A 13,282-nucleotide genomic window follows, 5' to 3' on the forward strand; every position below is an offset into this window, starting at 1 on the left:
GTTTGTGTATACAGCTATTATATCGTCACTTTAAGACTTAATTTACATATAGACAGACAGAAGGACATATGTGCAGAAAGACAGACAGATATAGAGAAAATTAGGTAGACAGACAAACCAAAATATAACCAAAAACCTGTGTATGTGTGTGTGTATGTATGTATGCATGTATATATATATATATATATATATATATATACGCACAGACAGACTGATATATAATATATCGACAGACAGAAAGACAGACGGACAGGTGAACGGACGGACGGACGGACAGGTAGACAGAATAAGAAAAAGACAGCGAAACAAGTATACAGGCAGACAGATATTTAGACAAACAAACCTACAGACAGACAGATAAACATTAATATAGACAGACAGGCACAGACAGACAGACATATAGACAAACAAACTTACAGACAGACAGATTAACAGATATAAAGACAGACAGACACAGACAGACATATAGACAAACAGAGAGACAAACAGAGAGACAGACAGACATATAGACAGACACATAGACAAACAGACAGACAGACATATAGACAAACAGACAGACAGACAGACAGACAGAGAGACACAGACAGACAGACAGACATATAGACAGACAGACAGACAGACAGACAGACATATAGACAAACAGACAGACAGACAGACAGACAGACAGACAGACAGACAGACAGACAGACAGACAGACAGAAAGAGAAAGAGACGGCAAAACAGGTATATAGGCAGACAGATAGACACATATATATATATAGACAAACAAACATACTGACAGACAGATAAACATAAATATAGACAGACAGGCACAGACAGACAGACATATAGACAAACAAACTTACAGACAGACAGATTAACAGATATAAAGACAGACAGACACAGACAGACATATAGACAGACATATAGACAAACAGACAGACAGACATACATTTAGACAGACAGAGAGACAGACAGACAGACAGACAGACAGACAGACAGACAGACAGACAGACAGACAGACAGACATATAGACAGACAGACAGACAGAAAGAGAAAGAGACAGCAAAACAGGTATATAGGCAGACGGATAGACATATATATATATATAGACAAACAAACTTACTGACAGACAGATAAACATAAATATAGACAGACAGGCACAGACAGACAGAAATATAGACAGATAGACAGGAAGTCAGAGATAGATAAAAAGACAAACAGCGAAACATATATATAGACAGACAGATACATAGACAAAGAAACTTACAGACAGACAGACATTCAGTAAATATAGACAGACAGACACAGACAGAAATACAGACAGACACATAGACAGATATACAGACAGAAATATAGACAGACAGATATATACTGTAGATGTTCAGCGTCAGACAGAGATATTTTTAGACAGACAGACAGAATGGTGTATAAACAGATAGACAATTAGACATATAAAGACAGGCAAACAGGCATAGACTGCTAGATAAAAAGACAAACAGACTGACTAATATATATAGACAGCCAGCAAGAAAGACAGACATATATAGACAGACAGAAGTATAGACAGATCTATAGATGTTCAGAGTCAGACAGAGATATATTTAGACAGACAGACAGACAGACAGACAGAGATAAACTGCTAGATAAAAGACAGCCAGACGGACTCTAGACATAATCTAGCTCTACTGTAACTGATTACTTTCATGTTTCCAGACGACACTGAAAGAGCCTTGACTATTTTAACATCTGACAGACAACGCAGAGTGTTCCCCAAATAATAAAGAGGAGCAATTAACTATTTACCTTCTATCATCGCAAATAAACCAGTCAAGGTTACTCTGACAGCCGCAATTTTACATTTTGTGACCGAACAAAAGCGAGCGAATCAAAACAGCAGCACAGATAAATGACCAAGGAACACGACACTAGCCATAACTCTGCGCTGTTTTGGTTTTTGAGGTACTTCTGTTGATCTGGCTTCTTGGAAACACATCACACATGAATCAGCCTAATTGAAAAGCTCATGTACCAGTCAGAATAATGCTGGTCAAACACAGTAAAGCCACTGATCTGGGTTCAGTTCAGGACGAACACTGCCCTCTACAGAGGCTCATCTACCAGTACAGATACACAATACAGGCAACTAAAACATTTATTTCATAAATATGATTAAGTTATTTGTTAAAATGTCTTACTTATCCTTCTGCTGAACACACAATGTTTCTCTTTTTCATGAAATTAAAGGTTTAGTAATAAGTTAAATACGAAATATTTTCTACACCAGTTCATAACCATCAGACACTTAAACAAAAACACACTTATCTGCATTACTGTGTTTCACTGTAGTTTAAATACATAAACGCAATGTTAAATCACACTGTAGAAATAAAAATAAATAAAATAAATAACAATAAATAAATGAATAAATTAAAATAAATAAATTTAATAAATTAATTAATAAATAAATGAATTAAAATAAACCAATTAATTAAAATGAAAATGAAGAAAAAAAATAAAATAAATTAAATAAAATAAGATAAAAGTAAATGAATAAACAAAAAACAAGTAAATTAAATAAAAATAAATTAATTAATTAATGAATTAATAAAATCAAATAAATAAATAAATAAAAAATAAAATAAAAAATAAAAATAAATAAAGTTAAAGTAAAACAAAATTCAATAAAGAATTAAACTTATTGATTAAAATAAAGAAATAAAGAAAAATAAATAAATAAAATAAAAAATATATGTAATCAATTAAAATAAAATAATAGAAATATAAATAAATTAATTAATTAATTAAAACAATTAATAGTAAAAAAATTAGATAAAATAAAAATAAACATTAAATTAAATTAAATAATTTAATAAAATAATTTATAAATTCATTCATTCATTCATTTTCTTGTTGGCTTAGTCCCTTTATTAATCCGGGGTCACCACAGTGGAATGACCCGCCAACCTATCCAGCATTTTGCTTTCTGCAGCGGATGCCCTTCCAGCCACAACCCATCTCTGGGAAACATCCATACAGACTCATTCACTACAGAAAATTTAACCTACCCAATTCACCTGTACCACATGTCTTTGGACTGTGGGGGAAACCGGAGCACCCGTAGGAAACCCACGCGAACGCAGGGAGGACATGCAAACTCCACACAGAAATGCCAACTGACCCAGCCGAGGCTCGAACCAGCGACCTTCTTGCTGTAAGGCGACAGCACCACTACTGCGCCACTGCGTCGCCCAAATTATAAATAAAATAAAATAAAAATACATTACTTTATTTGAAAAAAAAAAATAATTAATTAATTGGAATAAAATAAAATAAAATAAACAAAATAAATAAATAAATAAATAAATAAATAAATAAATAAATAAATAAATATCTTTGAATCATTAGACATTTGCTCTGGGAAAAGAATATATATTCTATAACAATATAATAATACGATTCTAACATCATCAGTCATTTACTATGTGAGGCTAAATTAATTATTTTTTGTTAAACTGATCAAAAGCTCATGATTAATATAGGAACAAATATCTACTTCATTCCAATGGAAAGTAACTTTCAAACCATGATGACAGATATTTGATCTCATTTTAATTGTGAACTTAATTGAATTTTTAATTTTGCATTGCAATTAAATGCATATTGCAAAAACAACTAACATTCTATACTAATAAGGGAGAGATTGTCACTAGTGGGCGGGGCTTTCCCCCTCTGATGACACGTACAACTGGAGAATGTCGATCAAAGTGTTTCTGCAGACTGTTTTAATCAAGTGTGATTATAAACAATAGAATTAATTCATCTTTACCATTAGAAGCTGGTTATATTCACACACTTTTACCACACAACTGTGCCTAAACCCCTTATATAAGTGATTTCAGCATAATAGGTCCCCTTTAAATGCTTTGGTCTCCCGCAGTGTTGAGTCACGTGCTGAGTGTTTATGTCAGAAAAAAAGAGAGAGAAATGGACCGGGAGCTAATTAGCTGTGCCAAGCCTGTGCACGAGTCCATCTCCATTAATAGAGAACATTAACCTGAGGGACAGTGAGTGCTCCTCGAGCCTGTTACATTTCCCAGTAACCCCCGCTCTGATGCGCTCATGCTAAAAGCACCAAGAGCCGGGGAAGAAGAAACATGACAAAGCTCTCAAGCTCATCACCGCTTCATTAATGCCGCTCCATTTTATGCCTCCAAACCAGCCGTTTGGTTTATGCCGGATGTGATTGAGTAATAAGTAGAGTGAACAAAATGCGGGTGACGAGAATGGAAATGATGATTAGTTACAGGTAACTATATTTGAGGAGTGGAAATGTGAGTCCTTTATGTTTCTGCATGTTTACCAAGTATAAAACACTGGTGAATATATGATTGTTGATTTATTTCTTCATACTCGAATGATGTTATTTAGGAGAAATTCAGAATTATTGGCCCCCTCTATATTTGTCCCCAATTTCTGTTTAACGGAAATAATTTTTTTTCAACACATTTCAACAGACTGTTGTATAAGACTGCGGGACTTTTTCTCGCTAATTACATGAGTATTTGTCACAAAACATATCATCTGACACAAAATATTGTTCTGACCCATAATAATTCATTAATTCTTTAATTAAATGCAAGTGCCAAACAGTCAAAAACGCAATGCTGACAGAAACAAAACCGGCTGAATGGAGTATAGACTAACCTGTGCATTATTCAGTCACAAATAGTGCCAAACAGTCAAAAACGCAAACAGCTGAAGGAGTATACACTAACCAGCACATCATTTAGTCACAAGATGGTGCCAAACAGTCAAAAACGCAAAGCTGACAGAAACAAAACTGGCTGAATGGAGTATACACTAACCTGTGCACTATTCAGTTACAAGATGGTGCCAAACAGTCAGAAACGCAAAACTGGCAGAAACAAAACCGGCTGAAGGAGTATACACTAACCTGCACATCATTTAATCACAAGATGGTGCCAAACAGTCAAAAAAGCAATGCTGACAGAAACAAAATTGGCTGAATGGAGTATACACTAACCTGTGCACTATTCAGTTACAAGATGGTGCCAAACAGTCAAAAACGCAAAGCAGACAGAAACAAAACCGGCTGAATGGAGTGTACACTAACCTGTGCATTATTCAGTAACAAGATGGTGCCAAACAGTCAGAAACGCAAAGCTGGCAGAAACAAAACCGGCTGAAGGAGTATACACTAACCTGCATATCATTTAATCACAAGATGGTGCCAAACAGTCAAAAATGCAAAGCTAACAGAAACAAAACCGGTTGAATGGAGTAAACACTAACCTGTGCACTATTCAGTCACAAGATGGCGCCAAGCAATCAAACACGCAAAGCTAACAGAAACAAAACCAGTTGAATGGAGTATACACTAACTTGTGCATTATTTAGTTACAAGATGGCGCCAAACAGTCAAAAATGCAAAGCTGACCAAAACAAAATTGGTTGAATGGAGTATACACTAACCTGTGCATTATTTAGTCCCAAAATGGCATAAAACAGTCAAAAACGCAAAGCTGAGAGAAACAAAACTGGCTCAATGGATTATACACTAACATGTACATTATTCAGTCAGAAGATGGCGCCAAACAGTCAAAAAGGCAAAGCTGACAGAAACAAAACCGGTTGAATGGAGTATACACTAACCTATTTTTTATTCATTCACAAAATGGAGCCAAACAGTCAAAAACACAAAGGTGACAAATAGAGAATACTCGATTCTGATTGCTCAGAAAACTGATGAATATAGCATAGACTAGCCTACGCAGCTAGCACAAGCAGATTGACTGTAAGTCAAGGTGATATGAAGTACCCAGATGAGATGTTATTCAGCTGTTGTTATCTGGGAATAACATACCTTGAAATCACGATTGACCAATCAGAATCAAGTTTTCTAAACAGCAGTGTAATAAATATCCTAAATAGTGAGGACTGATGCTTACTATAGTTTAGCGAGAGTTGCTAAAATATCAGTTACAGTGTTATTTTATTCCCCTGGGTGCACAAACTGCAGATTATATAAACATTCTTATATCAAAAATGTAATTTATTCATTACAGTATCAATATCGGGCCATGAGAAGGACTTAATTATCGGTAGGGCCGGCGCCAGGTTGTCATAACTGAGCGGGCATTTTAATCCCATAGGGGGGCACTAGACACTAGATTTTGGTCCCTCTTGTTCCTTTATTTAGGCTATTTATTCACTTATTTATTATTACTTTGCATTACTGCCTAAGTTACTGACTTAAGGCAGTAATATACTTTTTATAGTAATAATAATATGCACAGTTTCGCTATTACTGATTTTATCAATGAAGGTAATGCAACGATACCAGTTACATAAACGCAGACAGATCATGGCTTTAGCGCCAAACGAGTGCTTTACATTATATTTTATTCCCCTTATTTATTTCAAATAATATAAACGTTTAAAGTTTTAGGTAAATTTGTCAAACTATGCCCACACATGCAAGCTAACCCACGGTTAGACTACTCTGTAACCGGTAAACAAATATAGTGAAATCAGCATAACCGAGTCATCACGCTTCATGTAGCCTATTACCCAACCAATATCAGTGTTAGGAAAAAGTTAAATGTTACAATCTTATGTGATTTTAAAAAAATAGTAGCTAAATGTGTTACATTTTAAGGCAGTAGTGCAGCCAGAAAAATACCTATATTCACAGTTATTATTACCATGAAAATTGGTCATATTTTGGCATGGATAACACGCAACTCAATAGCCTCTATAACTTTTTGTTATCTGTTTGTACTATCTATTTTTGTCACATTCTTTGTAAAGTGTCCTTGAGCCCTGGAAAGGGCTATATAAAATAAATGAAGTATTTATTAATATTATTAATGCCCCCTTTTGCCCCCTGTAGCGCCAGGCCTGGGTGTCAGTTAGAAGTTTTCATAGAGCACATCCCTTTCTAATACTTAGAGGTTTTGGTTACACTTTATTTTAAGGTGCCCATGTACTTACATTAGTAATTACAGCAATTTATGCATAACTAAACCTATAAACAACTCGCATTCTAACCCTAACCACATATTAAGTAGATGTAACTAAATAATATTACTTAGAGGTTAAATGAAAATTATTATATTAAAGTGTAATAAAGTTTTTTTTATAAATGTATATTATAATAACCATAATCTCACTTTATTCTAATTGTATGGGAAAGGGCAGCTTGGACATTCTACTAAACCTCTACTTTTGTGCAGCAAAGAAGGAAAATCAAACAGGTGCCTCCTGAATTCTTTGCTACTAAAAGGGAAAAGCGTATAATTGTAGTGTTTTGAAGAATACTGCTTGTTGTTCTTGATAAATAGACGTATTGTAGATGAAATGTGTGTGATAAATACGAGCTGACTCATACTTGATAGCAGCGCTGAGCAGGAAGTTGAGCTGCGGCATCACAAGTGTATCAGGAGAGGCCAAATAACGGTCAAACTGGACCTGGGAGTAAAACAAATAACAACGTTAGACAAAACAAGTCTGCAACAAAAAAGGAGCAGACATAACAACACTATAAACAGGTTCCTCCCGCTCTGAGCCAAATGACTTTTCTCTCACTTTCTCTGATTTAAAAGCTGAATTTCCATGACTTATTATGAACAGGAAAACTTGTAGCTGTTGTGAAATGAATTATGTGATTCTGCGAACGCTAAATTAATGGATGAATTTGGTGCAAGAATTAGAGGAGGTTTTATTTCAACAAATTTTAGCCGCAAAATATGAACATCCATGTGCAAACTAACAGTTTTCTGTATCTTGTGATTCATGTTTTAGTGTTTTCTTCCATTTATTTATACTTTTGAATTCCATTATGGGATCTTGATCTTTCTTTAACAACTTCTGAAGTTGAAAAGTGATTTTTATAAACATTTTTAATAGTTTAAAGTGATAAATTGTCTGGGTTGGTGTTGTTTATTATGCTACAAAAACCTGGTGATAAACCGGCAGTAAGTTTTCTGATATTTTACAGACTTATTTCTGTAATGATGGGTCAGAGAGAAGGGTCCATTTGCAGCGTCTTTATTGAAGTGATGCTAGATAGACAAACAGAGCTTTGCTTAGCAGCAGACAGAAACAAATAGAGGTGTAACGGATCACAAATCTCACGATTCGGATCACACTACGGTTTTTAAGTCACGGATTGGACTTCCGGCTACTTTGATGCTCTCGCCGCTTTCGGTGTGAACGTACGGTAATGCATGAGCTTTTACAGCGTAATACTCACTACTCACTACTTTTGAATACCTTTAAAAGGTCTACTTTTTACTCCTACTTTCAGTAATATTTACAACAGATACTTTTACTCTACCTGCACTACATTTTTAGGCAAGTAATGGTACTTTTACATGAGTATGATTTTTCAGTACTCTTTCCACCACTGGACAAATTTCCTTTGCTTTCCATTTATTACAAAAATATTACAGTAATAATAATTAGTTTTAACAAAGATAACAGAGAACCTGTAATTAAAAAAAAAATAAAAATCAAGAAAGAACCAGTTGAAAAAAGAAAAGCATTCAATACGAAATATGACCGTTGCTGCTGCTGTTGATAATCAGAATCAGAATCAGAAAGAGCTTTATTGCCAGGTATGTTCACACATACGAGGAATTTGTTTTGGTGACAGAGCTTCTACAGTGCAACAGGATAACATAGACAGGACAAAAAACAGATAATAAATATATATTTTAAAAAATAGTAGTAGTGAGTGCAAATATACAGATTGACAAGTGTATGTACGTGTTTATTACTATATACAACGTTATATGTGCAGCTGTTATGTGCAAATTGGCATGTAAAGTGTGTTGTTAAATAAGTGTATATGTGTATAAAAGTGTATAGCAGTAGTGATGTTGGTTTCGCAATTATTATCATCAAGTGTTCATGAGATGGATTGCCTGAGGGAAGAAACTGTTTCTGTGTCGAGCTGTTCTGGTGCGCAGTGCTCTGTAGCGTCGACCAGAAGGTAAAAGTTCAAAGAGGCAGTGTGCTGGGTGTGAGGGGTCCAGAGTGATTTTGGCAGCCCTTCTGCTCGCTCTGGATAAGTACAGTTCTTGGGGAGTAGGAAGGGTTGTACCAGTGATTCGCTCAGCAGTCCGAACTATTCGACGTAGTCTTTGGAGGTCGTATTTAGTAGCTGAGCTAAACCAGACAGTTATTGATGTGCAGATGACTGATTCAATGATGGAGGTGTAGAACTGTTTCAGCAGCTCCTTCGGGAGGTTAAACTTCCTCAGCTGACCAAGAAAGTACAGCCTCTGTTGAGCTTCTATAATGCTAAATATAGAAATCTGACATCTTGTACAACAGATCAAATTTATTTTCAATTAATAATTCAACAATTCACTCACAAAACTTCATGTTTCTTTATAGGTGGATCATTTCTGAAAACCTATTCAGTGACATGATTTTGATGGTTGTTTCACCAGCATTCACCAGCGTCAAGTTCTATTAAACAATGATTTTAATCTTTACCATATACCTGAGTAGGAGGTGGGGATTTGGGGTTGTTTACGATATAATTATATTCTGTATTCTCTCTATATTGAACAAAAATTGCAATAATACAAACAATTGTTTACAAAGTTGTTGTTTTTTTTACTGAAACTTCACAAAAGACGCATTTTACAACTTGCAAAAAGGGGTCAAATAGGATGCCATTTAATAAAGAAAGAGAAATAAGCCTCACCATGGCTGTTTTTAAGGATGTGCTGTCCATGCCAGGGAGGTTTGCCAAGGGACCCTATGAAGACAAACACAGCAAAACATAAATGCAAGATACACAACTCATTTCTTTCAACCTGCGGCACAGATATAACACTTAAACAAAGAGCAGACGCGAGAGAACAGCTTGAAAGCACAACAAGTGAGAGATTTGAAGTCGTAGCAGCTTTGTGACACTGTTGAAGAAGCATTTCAAAAACCAAAAGGAGAGCGAATACGGTTAAGAAATGAACAGAATGTCCATCTGACCATCTATTGTTGTGAGTGCAAAGGTTCGACAATGAGGACACCGAACATCTTGTGCCACATCAGGAGTTCTGACACATTTGGGAGAAAAGAAACTATGAAATGTAAGTCTTTTATGTTCACATTATGCAATGACTGTAACAGCGGACTAAAAGTTCACTGGAGATCCATTGAAGCCATTATGACATTTATATAAATGCTCTTTGAATACGCACTTGAAAATTACACATATTATATAAGTTGCTAGGAACAATAAAGTTAAGGTACTGACCCTTCACCGTTCTAGAACCACTTTATAAATGACTCGATAAATACACTATCTGATAAAAGTCTTGTCGTTGATCTCAGTTGTAAGAGCTATAATAGCTTGACTTCTATCATTCGAAAAAGTGGCAGAAGGTCGATTTTTTTGAATCATCTGTTGAACTGCATCATCACAAATACTGCAGAAGACCTATTGGAACCCGCACGGACGCAAGATTCTCATTAGAAATCAGTCAAGTTTGGTGAAGGAAAAATCATGGTTTGGAGTTACATTCAGTATGACGGCATGCGAGAGATCTGCAGAGTGGATGGCAACGTCAACAGGCTGAGGTATCAAGACATTTGTGCTGCCCATTACATTACAAACCACAGGAGAGGGCAAATTCTTCAGCAGGATAGCGCTCCTCATACTTCAGCCTCCACATCAAAGTTCCTGAAAGCAAAGAAGGTCAAGATGCTCCAGGATTGGCCAGCCCAGTCACCAGACATGAACATTATTGAGCATGTCTGGGGTAAGATGAAGGAGGAGGCATTGAAGATGAATCCAAAGGACTCTTGATGAACTCAGGAGTCCTGCAGGAAGGCTTTCTTTGCCATTCCAGATGACTTTATTAATCAGTGATTTGAGTCATTGCAGAGATGTATGGATGCAGTCCTCCAAGCTCATGATGGAGTGAGACACAATATTCATTCTGTTTCCACTACAGCATGACCACATATTCTATACTGGACATTATTTCTGTTTAGTGACAAGACTTTTGTCTCAGCAAAGTCAGACCTTACTGTCCTAATTAAATCATTAAAAAGGTAGTGTACATATTAATGGTGCTACACATCATCTTTTGTCTACAAATATGCAGAAGAGTATTATATTGCAGACTATTCTAGCAATTTTAATTATTCATTGTGTCAATAATGGATGCATATTAATCAGTATTTAATTAAGCACACTCATTTTCCATTCTTTACCATTCTAATACCAGTGCTAGAGTAAGCACACAATCAAACACAAGCTCTCAAAGTATACTTCAAATATTAATGTATTTCATCAGGTTACAGCCAGCCAGTCAGTCATCCAGTCATTCAGCCAGTCAGACAGACGCTCGGTCGACAGCGGCCTCTGGTGAGTTTACGTGAGAACAGCGGGCGCGAACGGCACTCGCGAGAGAAGTTTGAGATATGAAAAAGCTCACGCAGCGGCTTCTCACGGATTCGCGAAAACAAAAACAGCAAAAACACGTACCTCCCGGGACGTATTTGGTGGTCTCCAGAAACGTCCACGGGACCACGTTTTCAGAATGAGCCTGGGTCGCACAATCGTCATGAAGCATTTTAACAGTGTCATGTATATGTTTTCTGATCACGTCTTCAATGTATTTGTCATTATAACGTCTCGTTAGAAGCGTCAAATCATTTTGAACAGCGTCATTAATGTTTGATGACATTTTAATGACAAATTCAGCTTATAAGCACAAAATATTAATGACACTGTTATAAAATTCACGATGTTTATAATGGCTTTATGTTTATGACAGATTTATGACAGATTTTGTTGTCTTGGTAACGTCAAGTCATGACAATGACAACAGTGTTTATGTCAAGTTGTCATAGCAATGTCATCTTTGCATTTAAAATTCCATAACTGAGCAAATAACAGTTGTCATAAGCATGCACAAGATCTTGAGCCTTATGAACACCCCCTTCAAGTAAAGTGTCACCATTTTTTTAATGATGCCATGAACGTGAGACACCAAGTCGTCCAGATTTAATGAATCACGTCTGTTGTGGGCAGCGGGAGCCATATAAAGCCGAGACGGGCCGTAATTAACAGCATGAGTGGACAGAGGAGATATTGATGCAGTAGACGAGCCTCTTGTGTCCTGTGCTGTGGACAGCAGGTGTCCCGAGACGCTGAGTCACACCACAGCCTTTTTACGTGGGGTGTGTGATGAGGACAGGCGTGGTAATGCCCAGACTGCAAAGCACTGCCAAGACCCACACACACACACACACACACACACACACGTGCATGCTTTCAGTACTTTGACTTTCTCGCCTGTCTTCTGTAAAATAACACCTTGCTTAAAGTGTTCCACAAAGTCACGAAGTTCACTGGAGACTTTTTCACCTGATAATGACTCAGCTGAACTTAAAAAAACCATGCTGGTTTGTAAACTTTAAAAAAAGCACCAACAAAATGTTCCACAATCTGTAGGAACAAAAAAAAAAGTGGTTTATGAGCCAGAATTTAAGTAATAACTTTGTAAGTGATTCAGTGAGTCAGAAGTTATCTGTGTGATTCACTCTAAAACAAGTATATGATAAATGAGTTAAGAGTCATTTTTGGAGAATCAAACTAAACCAGTCGTCTTTTATTTATCGGATTCATTTAAAAGAACTGAATCTTTTGTGCCAGTTCATTAGAAGGAGTCTGACTGCACTGGTTTCACTGTATATTGTTGACTTTAAAATAAACAAGTATATGATAATGAGTCAAAAGAGTCACTGAGTCATTTTTGGACAATCAGATTAAACCAGTATGTATCTGATTCACTGAAAAGTACTGAATCTTTTGTGCCAGTTCATTGGATGGTGTCTGACTACACTGGTTTCACAGATTCAAAAGTGTCATTTGTTGAGAATCAGATTAAATCAGTATGTTTTTGATGCAATAAAAAGAACCAAATCTTTTGTGCCTGTTCATTGGAAGGTGTCTGACTACACTGATTTCACTGTATTTAGTTGACTCTAAAATTAAAAAGTTTATGATAAATGAGTCAAAAGAGTCATTTTTAAGAATCAGATTAAACTAGAATGATTCTGATTCATTTAAAGAACTGAATCCTTCTGGTCAGTTCACTGGAAAGAAAATCGCTCATCTGGGAATCTGACTACACTGGTTTCACGGTAATACCATTGTAAGAGATTCAGTGAATCAGAAGTGCTCCGTGTGATTCACTGGAAAGAGCTGGATTGTTTGTGAGAGTTTGTTTGAATCATTTGAACCCTTTTGACA

At 36.0% G+C, this 13,282-nt stretch overlaps 1 protein-coding gene across 1 annotated transcript in view; it reads right to left on the minus strand.

Annotated features, from left to right (window-relative positions):
• The window catches only part of cog6 (component of oligomeric golgi complex 6), an 86,042-nt gene that overhangs the window by 1,409 nt on the left and 71,351 nt on the right, over positions 1–13,282 (minus strand). Inside the window, exons 17-18 of the mRNA XM_056473620.1 lie at positions 9,722–9,775; positions 7,394–7,473 (exon numbers count right to left, since the gene is read on the minus strand). Of these exons, the coding sequence (XP_056329595.1) occupies positions 7,394–7,473; positions 9,722–9,775 (134 nt within the window). The remainder of the gene's footprint in view (positions 1–7,393; positions 7,474–9,721; positions 9,776–13,282) is intronic.

Source organism: Danio aesculapii, chromosome 15 (assembly GCF_903798145.1).
Source record: "Danio aesculapii chromosome 15, fDanAes4.1, whole genome shotgun sequence".
NCBI classification, from domain to species: Eukaryota; Metazoa; Chordata; class Actinopteri; order Cypriniformes; family Danionidae; genus Danio; species Danio aesculapii.